This window comes from Peromyscus californicus, unplaced genomic scaffold (assembly GCF_007827085.1).
Source record: "Peromyscus californicus insignis strain IS unplaced genomic scaffold, ASM782708v3 Scaffold_20__1_contigs__length_68692818, whole genome shotgun sequence".
Taxonomy (NCBI): domain Eukaryota; kingdom Metazoa; phylum Chordata; class Mammalia; order Rodentia; family Cricetidae; genus Peromyscus; species Peromyscus californicus.
In genome coordinates, this window is record NW_026294503.1 from 67,150,767 (window position 1) to 67,165,417 (window position 14,651).

Below are 14,651 nucleotides of genomic sequence, written 5' to 3' on the forward strand. Positions count from 1 at the left end.
GGTTAGGGGCAGCATCTTTCTGAGTCAGGGTTCCTCTGTGTAGCCTTGTCTTCCTGGAACTTGCTCTGTAGACCAGGCTGGCCTTGAACTCAGAGATCCACATACCTCTTGCCTCCTGAGTGCTGGGATTAAAGGTGTGTGCCACCACCGCCCAGAAATGTCTTTACTTTTTGAGTGTCTCAGAAAATGAAAAGACCTTAAGGACTTTGTACGACTGACAGAAATGCCTCGTTTCCGAATTCCATTTCCTTCTAGGAACTCATCACCTCCCTAGAGGAGCATGTGCTTGGCTGCTGGCGGGGTCTGCTGCTGCCGTCCAGTGCAGACCCTGGCCCTGCCCAGGAGGCCTCCCGTTTACAAGAGTTGCTGCAGGAATGTGGTTGGGAATATCCTGACTCCACTCTTCTAAAAGTGAGTTCAGGAAATGGAAGGGGAAGGTGCGGCAATGGTTCTTTTCTACCAGCCAGTGGTGGAGTTGGGAATTGTGGCACCTACCCTACTAACCATTGTTCTCCTGTAGGTCATTCTTAGTGGTGCCAGAACCCTCACCAGCCAGGATGTTCAGGCCTTGGCATATGGGCTGTGCCCAGCCCAGCCAGAGCGTGCCCGAGTGCTCCTGAGTGAGGCAGTTGGACGGGTACAGAGCCAGGAGGCCCCTGCCAGTCAGCATCTTGTACTGGTGCTAGACAAGGTAAAGAGCTGTGGCAGTGAGCAGTCCAGAGGGCAGTGAGCACGAGCTCATCTCCAGCCCTTCAGACATCTGCATTTATGTGGCTGGGGAGAGTAACCTTGGAATGCTTTTTTCCTAGGACCTGCAGAAGCTGCCGTGGGAAAGCATGCCCAGCCTCCGAGCACGACCTGTCACCCGGCTGCCCTCCTTCTACTTCCTACTCAGTTATTCTATCACCAAAGAGGTATGGAAACAGGGCATAGGGCCTGGGAATGTTTGGAAATTGGGTAAAACCTATGGAAAGAAGGCTGGAGCCCTGGGAAGATGGGAGTGGCTGAACAATGGGTCGGTTATGGAATGGAGCTTTGAGTATGCTGGGGCTGGGCCTCCTGGGCAGACCAAGACCCTGATTGACAGTGCTTGCCCTCAGGCTGGGGCCTCGTCGGTGCTGAACCAAGGTGTGGATCCACGGAATACCTTCTATGTCCTAAACCCTCACAGTAACCTGTCAAGCACAGAGGAGAGATTTCGAGCCAGTTTTAGCAGGTCTGGAGACGAGGGCATAAAGCAGGGTGGGGAAGGGTAGAGATCCGATGCAGGGGCGGTATGTGTGCTCTTGCTCTGGAACCCATTGTTGCTTCTCATTTCTGCTGCTGTTCCCTTTTTCTCTTCGATACATGGCATCTGCCATGTACTGACTTCCGGCTTTTCCTTGCAGTGAGGCTGGCTGGAAAGGAGTGGTTGGGGAAGTGCCAAGCCTTGCGCAGGTGCAGGCCGCCCTGACAGAGCGTGACTTGTATATGTGAGTGTTTGGGGCCGGGAAACAGGGAGAGGGGCATCTGGAAGAGGGTATCACTGTGGGTTGATTTGACATTTTAGGGCCTCTGGAAACAGGTAGGGGCCTGGAAATGATGACTCAATGCTTATCTCGCTTCCTCTGCCTTAGCTATGCAGGGCATGGAGCTGGGGCCCGCTTCCTCGATGGGCAGGCTGTCCTGCGGCTGAGCTGCCGGGCAGTGGCCCTGCTGTTCGGCTGTAGCAGTGCAGCCCTCGCTGTGCATGGAAACCTGGAGGGGGCTGGTATCGTGCTCAAGTACATCATGGCTGGCTGGTGAGAATGAGACCTGCCCTGGGGCATTAAACTCTTGCCCCCATCCTAGAACTATTAGCCAAGGGAACTCCTCATTGCTTCAAGCCTCTTTACATGTCTGTCACTAATGTGTTTTCCGTGTTTCTGTTACAGAGCCCTTACTCTGTATTTCTTCATTTTCTTCCCAGCCCCTTGTTTGTAGGTAATCTCTGGGATGTGACTGACCGTGACATTGACCGTTACACAGAGGCTCTGCTGCAGGGCTGGCTAGGAGCAGGCCCAGGGGCCCCCCTTCTCTACTACGTCAGCCAGGCCCGCCAGGCTCCTCGACTCAAGTATCTTATTGGTGCTGCACCTGTAGCCTATGGCCTACCTGTCTCTCTACAAACACCCTGAAGCTGTCTTATCTATGGTAGAAGCTATGTGACTATCTACCTCCCAACTTAGTTTTAACTATTTATAGAATTTTTAAAGTGATTTTCCCTGGTGTTTTGTATGAAGTGTTTCCTTTTAATGTGACCTTAATAAAGATATACTAAGCCTCATTTTTGTGTAAGTTCAAGAGCATCTAAAGACCTGACAGCTCCTCCCCTCATTCTTGCTGTGTGGATATAAGCAGGTGGGAGGAGCTTGCAGGAGGCTTTGGGAAGAAAGGCAAAACCAAAGTTGGGTGTGGCTGGGCCTTGGGTGATAGAGCTGGACAGAAGGCCATCAAAATGCTCAAAGGGAAAGGCAGTGATAGAGTGCTGAGGGTGTTTCTAATGCCTCCATTGCCCTTGCCTCTTTCCTCAGTGATTTAGAAACCATTGTTCTTCCCGCTAAGGCTGCTACACTTAGCCCAGAAGCTATGGGCTTTTGTACTTAGACGGCTTCTGTCTCAACTAAATTGATGTTTTGGGGAAGCATATATCTTACATTTATATACCAATCATGTCCAACACACAGTAACATAATTATGCTGTCGCTAGACAGATGCTCAGCAGTTGAGAGCACTGGGCTGTTCTTCCAGAGGACCTAGGTTCAGTTCCCAGCTTCCAGATGGAGGCTGGGAACCAAGTGTAACTAACTACAGCTCCAAGGGACCCCAGCGCCCTTGACCCTGCACTTGCACACACACACACACACACACACACACACACACACTGATGCTGCACTTGTTGGTTGGCAGTGGTGACTCCAGTATTTTTCCACCTCGTTTGCCCGTTAAAGCACCGCTGTCACCAGCACATTAGTGGTTCTGTCGGAGCACCGGTTCCCTCCCGGTCTGTCACCAGGGTTGTCCCATCAACGTGCGGTAGCGTATACAGCTTTACAGTCTTGTGGTTGCGTCTGAGGACTCTGAGTTTCCAGTTCCTTGAAGGCCGAAGCCCTGCCATCCTGCCAGCTCTCTAGACTCCGTGAAAAGGCGCTGTTACCGTCTCTAAATCAAGCTTGGGAGCCTCATCTCCGCGCAGAGGCACACGGTCATAGAGACGACTGGCGCAGAGCGTATCCCCCGGCGGCACCACAGAGACAACGCAGAGGCTGCCTAGAGAGCCTCTCGCCTCGCCGGCTTCCTCTTCGGTAGTCCTCCTTCCCAACATGGCGCAGTCGATTAACATCACGGAGCTGAATCTGCCCCAACTGGAAATGCTCAAGAACCAGCTGGACCAGGTGAGGACGGGCCCGGCGCCTTCCTCGCGCTGCAGGTCCTCCGGCCGCCTGGAGCCCCCGCGCCCCCGCGCCTTCCCGTTCCCAGGGAAACCCCTATCCGGTCCCGGGTCCCGCCCCCTCTGGCCGTGCCCCGCTCGCCCCCGGGCTCCCAAGCTGACCCTTTTACCCCGGCTCCTGTAGGAAGTGGAGTTTTTGTCCACGTCGATTGCTCAGCTCAAGGTGGTGCAGACCAAGTATGTGGAAGCCAAGGACTGTCTGAACGTGCTGAACAAGAGCAACGAGGGTATGGGCTAGGCGGGTGAGGGCGCCCGGGGACCCTCGCCGGCCCGCTTCCCGTAGAGAAAACGGTCCGTTAGGTCGTGTGTATAGCAGCCACACGAGCCCCCGCATGTTGCCTACGGGAAGCTGAAATGCTCCTGTCCCCTCTCGCTGTTCTTTTCCCTGTCTGTGGATACTGAGCCTGTTGGAGCTCCCTCCCCTTAACGTCCTCACGTGGGAGCGGCCAGCCGGCCCCAGCTGTCTGTCTTCATTACTTTCACAGGAAAAGAATTACTGGTCCCACTGACGAGTTCTGTATCCTTTCCACAGGAAATGCTATCTTACCTTCTTCCTCAGTCTTTTCCAAAAGCGGGGAGAGTTTTGATAACAGTCACCCAGTGATTTTAAGAACAGTCATGGCTGGGCGTGGTGGCGCACACCTTTAATCCCAGCACTTGGGAGGCAGAGGCAGGAGGATCTCTGTGAGTTGGAGGACAGCCAGGGCTGTTAGACAGAGAAACCCTGGCTCGAAAAGCAAAGACTCATACACACTTCATAGTTCTCTCGTCTAACCTAGGAGCCAGTGTCTATCCAATACTTTGTTCAGTGAAGAATTGAAGTGTCGTGTTTCTCTTTGCTGTGTGGGGATGTTCATCTAATATGGGGATAAAGCTGGCAGTCGGCTAAAGCAGTAGGAAAGTGGTGGGCTGTTGAAATTGGGAATGTGGCTCTGCTTCAGCTTCATTGTGGCTCATTCCAAAACTACTTTCAGTAAGACACCCAGATTGTTTCCGTTTGTTGAAAGCGATCCACAAAATGACAGGCTGAAAGAGAAACCTAAGAACAGCACTGTGTGAAGAAAAATTAAAATAATAATAACAGTGTGGGGCTGGAGAGATGACTCAGTGGTTAAGAGCACTGGCTGCCCTTCCAGAGGACCTGGGTTCAATTCCCAGCACCCACATGGCAGCTCACAACTGTAACACCAGTGCACCAAAACATTTAAATAAGTTATTTGGTGGGTAAAAATGTGCAGAAACACATACAACCTGACATCAATCCAATACCCACCATGTAGAAGGAGAAACTTAACTCCCAACCTCCACACACGTTCCATGGCATACACATTTGTGAAAATATGTACACAAAGCCAGTAAATGCAATATAAGAGTTATTAATAATCCAAGACTAGAGAGATGGCTTAGTAGTTAAGAGTACTTCATGATCTTATAGAGAACCTGGTTTGGTTGCTAGTGCCCGCATAGTGTAGGTAGCTCCGATTCCAGGGACCCAGCAACCTCTTCTGACTTCCCAGGCATGCACATAATGCACATACATACAATCTAAAACAAAAAAAAAATTAAGAATTAGTAACCCATCAGGATTTATGTTGTGGTAAATGAAGCTGGCTTTCCACGTACACTGTTCTAGAACCTTGGGAAAGCATGGTTGCATCTCCTCTGGTCTTCCTAGAAAGACTAATGGGGAAATGCAGGAACTCCTTCGAGGATGAGAGGTGGGACCAGGACAAGAAAGTGTTCCCGCTCCTGTTGTCTTCACAGGGAACCAACTCCGTTGCTTGGTCTAAAAAGCTGCAGCTTTTTAGAAAAGGAGACTTTGGGGTTATGGCTCTGGCTGACAAAACTGTGTCTCTTGCTGGGCTGGTTTTCCCTTAATCCTTGCTTCTCAGATGTATGTCCCTGGGAAGCTACATGATGTGGAACATGTGCTCATCGATGTGGGAACTGGCTACTATGTGGAGAAGGTGAGTTGGTAGGAAGTACGTGGATGTCCTCTGAGAAGGTAGTGTTGGGCAGGGCCTCTTTTTATTCTTTTATTTACCTCTGATCTTGTAGACAGCGGAGGATGCCAAGGACTTCTTCAAAAGGAAGATAGACTTCCTCACCAAGCAGATGGAGAAAATCCAGCCAGCTCTGCAGGAGAAGCATGCCATGAAACAAGGTGAGCTGCCCAGAGCACCTCCTTTGTAAATTTGTATCTATTATTGTCTGTCTATCTGTCTGTCTGGGAGGTGTGTGGGGCTGGGAGGCACATGAGTGCCATGATGCGTGTGTGGAGGTTGGAGGGAATTTTTCAGGACTCTGTTTTCTCCTTCCATCCTGGGTTCTAGAGACTAAACGCTTGTCGTCAGGCTGTGTGGCAAATGCTTTTAGCCCCCAGGGGACTTCCAGACCCTTCCTACCTCCATGGTAAAGAACATTCATCACATGAGGCATGATGGGAAATACCTGTAATCCCAGGACTGAGGAGGTTAAGGCAAGAGGATACAGTGCCTCCATCACTTAGGAGGAGAGGCAGGGGGATCATCCTTACTACATAGCCAGTTCAAGGTCAACGTGGACTTCATGAGACTCTTGTTCCTACCCCCGAAAAAGACATAATTGGTTTAGGTTTGGGGATATATAGCTCAGTAATAAGATTGCCTAGCATGCTGGGTGGTGGCGGCGGCGCACACCTTTAATCCCAGCACTCGGGAGGCAGAGGCAGGTGGGTATCAGTGAGTTTGAGGCCAGCCTGGTCTACAAAGTGAGTTCCAGGACAGCTTGGACTGTTACACAGAGAAACCCTGTCTCAAAAAACATAGCATGTAAATGTCATGGGTTAAATGCTTGGCACCACAAAATATAAAAAAAAATAATAATAACATTTACTTATATGTTTGCATATGTGTATATAAATTATAAATAAAACATGTGTGCACACATACATAGTTCATGTACAGTGCTATCCATTTAAATAGGTAGTCCAGCTGTATGTGATGGAGCACACCTGTAGAGTATTCCAGGTTAGAGCCAGGCTAAGTTACATACCGAGATCCTGTCAGAAAACACAGGGGTTGGAGAAATGGCTCAGTGGTGAGGAGCACTTAATGTGCTTGCCGAAGGCACAGGTTCAGTGCCGAGCACCCGTGACAGCTCACAACTACCTGTAACTCCAGTTCCAGATGTGACCTCTGTAGCTCCTGCATGAACATGGTGCACATACATGTGCTCAGGTGCACATGAGCGTGTGTGGACACACACACATATACAAAGTATTAAAACAACAAGGGCCGGGGGTATGGTTCAGTGGGCTTGCTGCGTAAGGACTTGAGTTCAAATCTCCAGCACCCACATAAAAGGTGGGCATGACCCAAGTGCTTGTAACCCCAGTGCTAGCAGGACAGAGACAGATAGATCCTGGGAGTTCACTGGCTGGCCAGCCTAGTGGAATGGATGAGTTTCGGGTTCAGTGAGAGACCCTGTCTCAACAGAGAGAATAATAGAACAAGATAAGACGCCATGGTTTCCTTTGGTCTCACACATACACCTAGTGGTGGACACACAACACACACTCGAGCTCGAAGGAAGGACATGGATTGTAACATAAACTTGGAGGTGACCATGTCTCTGCTGGATGTAGCAGTGCACACCTTTGATCTCAGCACTCGGGAGGCAGAGGCAGGCAGATCTCGTGAGTTCAAGATTAGCCAGCGCTATGTAAAGAGACCTTGTCTCAACAACAACAGCAGCAAAAAAGATGTTTCTGTTTCTCTTTGGTGTCTTGATGTGTTATCCTGGGGTTTTGAGTGATTAAGGAAAAATCTGTTAATGATTTGGGATAAAATGCCTATAAACACAATAGAAATCTGCTAAGTAAACATTAGTGATTACCACATTGGCTGCACATAGCAATCCTCCAGGAAGTTTGAAAAGAAAGTGTAGGTCCAGTTCATACCGACTGAGTCAGTCGGAAAGGGTATGGAAAGCTGCTCTTGATTTTAAAGCCTGGGAAGGGTTGGTGGCTTTTTGTTTTGAGACAGAGTCTCATTGTTCTATACTATATTCCAGTGGTTAGCATACTAACAGTGTAGACTGTCAATCTGTGTGCGCGCACGCGTGTGACCCCTCCACAATCCACTCAGTGTTCCTCACCTTGGGTTCTCCCTAAAGGTCCTGCTTAGGGTGTGACTCCTCTCTCCTCTCTTAGCTGTCATGGAAATGATGAGCCAGAAGATCCAGCAGCTCACAGCCCTGGGAGCGACCCAGGCAACTGCCAAGGCCTGAGCACGTGTTGCAGAAATGGAGCAGAAAGGGACCTTGTTTGAAGGGGCCTGGGACTTTGTGGACAGTGGCCTGCTGGTGTCTGGGAAGAGAGGGTCTTGTGTTTATAGAGTTAATAAATGTGCCAGCTGGGCAAACGATGTCTTTTCCTGCATTGAACAAGGGGCGGGTGACAGACTGGAGTGTCCAGGGGGTGAGCTCTTGCCTAGAACCCGGAAACTGGGCTAGCCACACTGCCTTTACAAGTTCCACCCAGGGCTTTGAGGAGCTGGAAGAAAGCGTGCACGCTTTTTTCTGGTTGCCCTGGGGACGGACGACTCGTAGGCGGAAGTGAAGTTGCACCAGACACTTCCTCTTCCGGGCCTGCCTTCCCGTGGAGGGAACCACATGGGTTGTCGCTTCCGGAGTGGTATCCTAAAGCTGTTACTGCCGCTGCGCGTCCTCCAAACCCAGCATCGCATGCTCGGCCCAGAGTCCGTTTCTCCCCCTAAAAAGCCTCGCCACAACCTCATGGCACCGCCCCGAATTGGGACGCACAACGGCACCTTCCACTGCGACGAGGCTCTGGCCTGCGCGTTGCTCCGCCTCCTGCCAGAGTACAGGGTATGGACCGCCAGCGCACCGGCCTGGTTCCCTGTGGTGTCTGAGGCACCGCCCTCCCCAGACACACCCCCTGGACACCCAGCCCTCACCCTGACTCCTGCCTGACAGCCCCTTCTATGTCTGCAGGATGCCGAGATTGTGCGGACTCGGGACCCTGAAAAACTGGCTTCGTGTGACATCGTGGTGGATGTGGGTGGCGAGTACAACCCTCTGAAGCACCGTTATGATCATCACCAGAGGTGAGTTCACAAACACCTGTTCTCTGACCTTCCCGCCTTGCACTGCCCAAGTCCATCACTGCCTGAACCAAACGCCGTAATCGCCCCGGGACTGAAACCTTGCATCTGGAAGCCCCCTCAGGCCCCTCTTGCCTTAGCTTTTTTCAACGCCAGCAGCTATGCATTCATCTGCCCTTGCCCCGGGCAGCTGAACCCTTCCAGTTCCAGGACAGTCCACTGCGGTGGCCTTTTGCTTTGTGTTTTATTTTATGTGTATGGGTGTTTTGCCTGAATTCATGTCTGCACCAAGTGCATCGGTGCCTGCAGAGGTCAGAAGGTGTCAGGGTCCCCTGGAATCCGAGTTAGGGAGGGTTGTGAGCCATCATGTGGATGTAGGGGATTGAACCTGCCTCCGAGGCAAGAGCAACCCCAGCCCCGTGGTGGTTAGTTTTCATTATCAACTTGACACAACCTGGATTCTAGCATAACCTGGGAATTGGTTCATGAAGGATTATCCAGATCAGGCTGGCCCGTGGGCGTGTTTGTGGGATGTCTTGATTACCTTGACGTGGGAGGCACTAATTCCTAAACTGCATGAGTTAAAAGTAAGCCAGGCACTAGAAGCATGCATGGGCTCGCGAAGTTCCTGCCGCCTTCCTGGCTGTGGTAGACTGTACACTGACATTGTGAGCTAAAATAAACCTTTTCTCTCCAATTTCATTTTGGTCAGGCGTTTTTTTGTTTGTTTGTTTCATTTTATAAATATTAGTGTTTTGCCTGCATTTATGTCTGTGTGAGGGTGTCGGGTCCCTGGAGTTAGAGACAGTTGTGAGCTGCCATGTGGGTGCTGGGAACTGAACTCAGGTTCTTTGGAAGAGCAGTTGGTGCTCTTAACCTGAGAGCCCCTTGGTCAGGTGTTTTATCACCGCAACAAAAATGAAAATGACCACTGTAACGCTTCTCCACACTCAAACACCTGCTCACACTTCCGTGAGTGTCCCCACACTCTAGCACCTGCTCACACTTCTGTTGGTGTCCCCACACTCAAAAACACCTGCTCACACTTCTGTGAGTGTCCCCCACACTCTAGCACCTGCTCACACTTCTGTCCCCACTTCTAAAATAAGTTTTTCCTGTGTCTTCACTTTCCTCCAAAATTTCACAACTCCTCCTTCCAATTTGTTTCCTTATGTTGTGTTTTTGTTTGTTTGCAGTTTTTCCAGACAGGGTTTCGGGTGTGTAGCCCTGGCTGTCCTGAACTAGCTCTGTAGACCAGACTGGCCTCGAACTCACTGAGATCCACCTGCCTCTGTCTCCCAAGTGCTGGGAGTGCCACCATGCCTGACTTCTTTAGTAAAGAGCATCTATATGGAGTGTGAACAGGCTCTTCTTGTCCTCTAAAGTATAATGCCTACTTACCTAACATCTGCATCCTATTGAGCACTGTAAGAAATCTAGAGATGTTCTGAAAGATAAAGGAGGAGGAAGGCTGGGGGGCACACCTATAACCCCAGAACTTAGGAAGTAAAGGCAGGAGGGTCATGAGTTAAAGGTCACCATCTATGAGCAAGTTTGAGCCTAGCCTGGATCACATAAAAATTAGTCCCATCAAGTGAAAAAAATTATAGCTGGTCATGGTAGCAAATGCCTTTAATCTCAGCACTTGGGAGCAGAGACAGATCTCCTGAGTTGAGGCCAGCCTGGTCTACAAAGTGAGTTCCAGATCAGCCAGGGCTACACAGAGAAACCCTGACTTCAAAAACCAAACCAAAACAAACAAACAAAAATGTACAGGAGGATGTGTGTAGTTTACAGGCAAATACTGCCCCGTTTTACGTAAAGGACTTGAGCATCCGGAGGTCTGGTTGCTGGGTCTGTTGTTTCTCCACCTCCCACAGATGAAAGGACAGGATCTTAGCTTTTTCTCCTTAATATGTAAAACACAAAACCTGGCATACAGTAAGCCATGAGTTCCAACCATTGTCCAGTGAATGCAGGAATAGAAACTTTCACGGCCTGTGTTGGCACTGGAGGAAAAGCTAACATCTTTTGAGTGGGTTTTCTTCTCCCTGTTCCTACCACATCCCCATCCTGCTGATACCCAGGTGTCCACATGTAAACTTGCACATACACCCTAGACTCGTGGACCAAGTCCTTCACTACAGCCGCCCCCCCCCCCCCCCCCCCCCTGTGCTCCTCAGGACCTTTACGGAAACCATGAGTTCCCTGTGCCCTGGGAAGCCGTGGCGCACCAAGCTGAGCAGTGCGGGACTTGTCTATCTGCACTTCGGGCACAAGCTCCTGGCCCAGTTGCTGGGCACTAGTGAAGAGGACAGTGTGGTGGATACCCTCTATGACAAGGTAGGGCCTGAGGACAAAGACGTCCTGTATACACATTCCCACCGGCTGGCTGGGAGTGGCCCTGGTGCAGCACCCGACTAGGCCTCTGGTCAGTGACTGGACTGTAGGGGACTTAGTCACTGTTCTGTTGTTGTGAAGAGACACCATGACCACAGCAACTCTTACAAAAGAAAGCATTTAACTGGGACTTGTTTATGGTTTCAGACACTTAGTCCATATCATCATGATGGAGAGCATATTGGCATGCAGGCAGACATGGCGCTGAAGAAGTAGCTGCGAGTTCTACATCCAGATTGGCAGGCAGGGGAAGAGTATAGCTTGGTCTTTTGAAACCTCAAAGCCCACCTCCAGTGACACACTTCCTCCATCAAGGCCACACCTCCTAATCCTTCTCAAGCAGTGCCACTCCTAATGACTAAGCATTCAAATATATAAGCCTATGGCAGGCATTTTTACTCAAACCACCACACGGACCCAACAGTCACCCTCCCCATCAGGCATGTTCTTTGTTCCTTCCCAACCTCCATCCTGGAGTGGGGAGTGAGGACTGGACATTAATATATAGGAAAGGGGTATTAGTACTTTATTATTTTGATATAGGTTCTGCCTATGTTGCTCAGGCTGGCCTTGAACTTGTGACTTAAGCAGTATGCTTGCTTCTCCCTCTTAAGGGCTGGAACTATACGTGTACACTACCACACCATTGTGGGGAAGGGCCTTGAAGCAGCATTTTCCACTCTTTATTCCAGGTGTGGTGGTGCACATGTTTCCCAGCACTTGAGAGGCTTAGACAGGAGGATCTTGAGTTGCAGGCCAACCTGGATCCTGACTCAAAAACCAGACCAAACAAACAAAAGAATCATTCAATATTTCTCAGTAAACAGATAGGGCTGCTTACACTCAGAGGCATTGGGCTCAGAGACACTTGCTCCCTGGCTGTTGAGCATCTCTCAGCATCCCATAATTCACTGGTGACTCAGGAGTTGGCAGGCTCAGGAGGAAAGGAACAGACTACAGCCACATCTTCAGGCTCAGGCTGCTGCTGTTCAGGCCAAACAGTACCAAGGACACACTTAACCCTATTCCTGTGAAATTCACTGGTCAAACCTGATTCGTCCAGGCTCCAGCATTTCTGCAGGTAGGCTGTTTAGTTCAGACCTCAAGCTTAGTTCTCCAGCATCTGTTCCCACTGTATGTACCAAAGGGGAAGACCTGAGTAGGTTAAGAGTATTGGGAATGCCAAGGCTTTAGACCACTGGGGTCATTTATTTCCTCTGTTGGTGGTATTTCCAAGTAGCTGATTAAACCAGGTTTTGTTTGTTTGGTTGGTTTCTTTGTTTTTGGAGACAAGGTTTCTCTGTGTAGCCCTGGCTGTCCTGGATCTCTGTAGACCAGGCTGGCCTCGAATTCACAGAGATCTGCCTGCCTCTGCCTCCGCCTCCCAAGTGCTGGGATTAAAGGCATGTGTCACTACCGTCCAGCTTGATTAAGCCAGTTTTAAGTGAGTATCAAGGCCTTGGTACAGACAAGAGGTGCTGTGTAGGAAGGAGTTCATGTTTTCGATTCTCTCTGAGGTTGGTGCTCTTTCTGCGCATCACATGTGACTGAGGTGGAGGTGCATTTTTAGGGGAGTTTCTCATCAATATCTCATGCTGGTTCTGTTCTAGAATTTGAGGCATTATTCTACTATTTCTTCAGACTCAAATGTTGCAGCTGCTGACAACATATGGTATATACTATGGCTTCATCTCAAAGCCCCACATCTCAGTTCTTAACGTCCATCAAACACTTTCCCACATACTCTTCCCTCCCTTGGCCCAGGAATCCATTTCCACAATCCTACCTAGGAACTAAAATCCTTATTCAAAAGTCATAGGCAGTCTGGAGGTTAAGAGCACAGAATCCTCTTCCAGAGGACAGGATTTGGTTCCCAACATCCACATGGTGCTTCACAACATCTGTGACTCCAGTTTCAGGGGATCTGATGCCCTCGTCTGGCCTCCACTGGTACTAGGCGCACACACTGTGCACAGGCATGCATGCAAGCAAAGCACTCATACACATAAAAATGAATTAAAGAAATTTTGTGACAGGATCTCACTATGTAGTCCTGTCCTGAAACTCGCAATGTAGACCAGGTTGACCTTGAACACACAGAGATTTGCCTGCCTCTGTCTCCTGAGTGCTAGCATTAAACATGTGTGCTACAATGCCCAGCTAAAAAAAAATTTTAATGGGGGCTGGTGAGATGGTTCAACAGTTAAGAGCACTGGCTGCTCTTTCAGAGGTCCCAAGTTCAATTCCCAGCAACCACATGGTGGCTCACAACCACCTGTAATGAGTTCTGGCGCCCTCTTCTGTAATACAGGCATACATGCAGAGCAGCACTTATACACAAAATAAAATTAATGAAAAAAAAAAAAATAATAAGTCATTGGCCCCCTCTGCGCACATGCTGGCCTTGGCCACAGGTGATACAGCCCCTTGTGTTAGAAGTCAGGTGACCTGAATTCCAGTCCTAACACTGAGCTCCCTCCTTCCCTCCTTCCCTCCTTCTCCCTCTGCCCATCTGGTCAATGGTGAAACACTCAGGGCTGTTGTGAGGAGTGTGTGTGTACATTCTGTGAAACCTACACCAACTTTACGATGGTGGGTATCCTCAAGTGCACCTCCCCTGCCACTGCTTCAGATGTATGAGAACTTCGTGGAAGAGGTGGACGCAGTGGACAATGGGATCTCTCAGTGGGAAGAAGGGGAGCCTCGGTATGCACTGACCACTACACTGAGTGCCCGGGTTGCTCGGCTTAATCCCACCTGGAACCAGCCCAACCAAGACACTGAGGTAAGGAGAGCCTGAGGACAGAGTAAGAACAGCTGCCCTCCCAGTCCTGTGAAGTGGAATCCGGGCCAGTGCCCAGCATGACTTGTGGTTCCACCATTCCCAGGCAGGGTTCAGGCGTGCCATGGACCTGGTGCAAGAGGAGTTCCTGCAGAGACTGCATTTCTACCAGCACAGCTGGCTCCCAGCCCGGGCCCTGGTAGAGGAGGCCCTGGCCCAGCGATTCAAGGTAGAGCCATCTGGTAGATGCTTCTGGGCCATCTGGTCAACTGGGCCTCCTGCTTCTACCCGAACCTCGCCACACACTACTTCCTTCTCAGGTGGACTCGAGTGGGAAGATAGTGGAACTGGCAAAAGGTGGGTGCCCTTGGAAGGAGCATCTCTACCACCTAGAGTCTGAGCTGTCCCCGCCAGTGGCCATCACCTTTGTTATCTACACTGACCAGGCTGGGCAGTGGCGAGTCCAGTGTGTACCCAAGGAGCCTCACTCATTCCAAAGCCGGTGAGTCCCCACAAAACTACCTTCACATCTGCTTCAGTCCTGCTGGAGTCTGCCACCCTTAGCTCCTCATGCCTGTGTGTTCTTACATAGGCTGCCCCTGCCAGAGCCATGGCGGGGACTTCGGGATGAGGCCCTGGATCAAGTCAGTGGGATCCCCGGCTGCATCTTTGTTCACGCCAGTGGCTTCATTGGTGGGCACCACACTCGAGAAGGCGCCCTGAACATGGCCCGTGCCACTCTTGCCCAGCACCCAGCACCTGTGCCCCTTGCAAATGCTGTAGTCCAATAAAACTTCACCTGGCAACTTTCTCAGATTTGGTAAGTGCAGCGTCCTCTGTGCAGGGCCCCATGCTGGGTATTTCCCACTGCTGCTCAGCTTTGCTTTTCAAACCA

At 50.4% G+C, this 14,651-nt stretch overlaps 3 protein-coding genes across 5 annotated transcripts in view; all 3 read left to right on the forward strand.

Annotated features, from left to right (window-relative positions):
• The window catches only part of Espl1 (extra spindle pole bodies like 1, separase), a 28,663-nt gene extending 26,358 nt beyond the window's left edge, over window positions 1-2,305 (forward strand). For both annotated transcript variants that reach the window (XM_052749070.1, XM_052749072.1), the window contains 7 exons: window positions 256-411; window positions 521-691; window positions 810-914; window positions 1,101-1,216; window positions 1,389-1,472; window positions 1,617-1,781; window positions 1,949-2,305. In XM_052749070.1, the coding sequence (XP_052605030.1) occupies window positions 256-411; window positions 521-691; window positions 810-914; window positions 1,101-1,216; window positions 1,389-1,472; window positions 1,617-1,781; window positions 1,949-2,156 (1,005 nt within the window). In that variant the 3' untranslated portion in view covers window positions 2,157-2,305. The remainder of the gene's footprint in view (window positions 1-255; window positions 412-520; window positions 692-809; window positions 915-1,100; window positions 1,217-1,388; window positions 1,473-1,616; window positions 1,782-1,948) is intronic.
• A 975-nt stretch (window positions 2,306-3,280) lies between these two features.
• On the forward strand, window positions 3,281-7,872 carry Pfdn5 (prefoldin subunit 5). 2 transcript variants are annotated; one of them, XM_052749076.1, is made up of 6 exons: window positions 3,281-3,413; window positions 3,594-3,696; window positions 3,955-3,986; window positions 5,362-5,436; window positions 5,528-5,633; window positions 7,662-7,872. In XM_052749076.1, exons 1-6 carry the CDS (start codon window positions 3,342-3,344, stop codon window positions 7,736-7,738), a joined length of 465 nt encoding a protein of 154 aa, XP_052605036.1. In that variant the 5' UTR covers window positions 3,281-3,341; the 3' UTR covers window positions 7,739-7,872. The 2 variants fall into 2 exon arrangements, with proteins under 2 accessions (XP_052605036.1, XP_052605037.1); XM_052749077.1 differs by lacking the exons at window positions 3,594-3,696; window positions 3,955-3,986 and having other exon boundaries at window positions 3,285-3,413.
• Window positions 7,873-7,985: 113 nt separating this feature from the next.
• Myg1 (MYG1 exonuclease) lies at window positions 7,986-14,572 on the forward strand. Its single transcript, XM_052749075.1, has 7 exons — window positions 7,986-8,338; window positions 8,465-8,577; window positions 10,758-10,917; window positions 13,607-13,759; window positions 13,863-13,985; window positions 14,077-14,258; window positions 14,349-14,572. Exons 1-7 carry the CDS (start codon window positions 8,123-8,125, stop codon window positions 14,545-14,547), a joined length of 1,146 nt encoding a protein of 381 aa, XP_052605035.1. The 5' UTR covers window positions 7,986-8,122; the 3' UTR covers window positions 14,548-14,572.
• The last annotated feature ends 79 nt before the right edge of the window (window positions 14,573-14,651 follow it).

Coding starts and splice junctions, on each gene's coding strand:
- Myg1 (XM_052749075.1), top strand. CDS start 8,123: ATGGGTTGTCGCTTCCGGAGTGGTATCCTAAAGCTGTTACTGCCGCTG. Junction 8,578..10,757: donor CGTTATGATCATCACCAGAG/GTGAGTTCACAA, acceptor TGTGCTCCTCAG/GACCTTTACGGAAACCATGA. Junction 13,986..14,076: donor CCCTGGCCCAGCGATTCAAG/GTAGAGCCATCT, acceptor CTTCCTTCTCAG/GTGGACTCGAGTGGGAAGAT.
- Pfdn5 (XM_052749076.1), top strand. CDS start 3,342: ATGGCGCAGTCGATTAACATCACGGAGCTGAATCTGCCCCAACTGGAA. Junction 3,414..3,593: donor TCAAGAACCAGCTGGACCAG/GTGAGGACGGGC, acceptor CGGCTCCTGTAG/GAAGTGGAGTTTTTGTCCAC. Junction 5,634..7,661: donor GAAGCATGCCATGAAACAAG/GTGAGCTGCCCA, acceptor CTCCTCTCTTAG/CTGTCATGGAAATGATGAGC.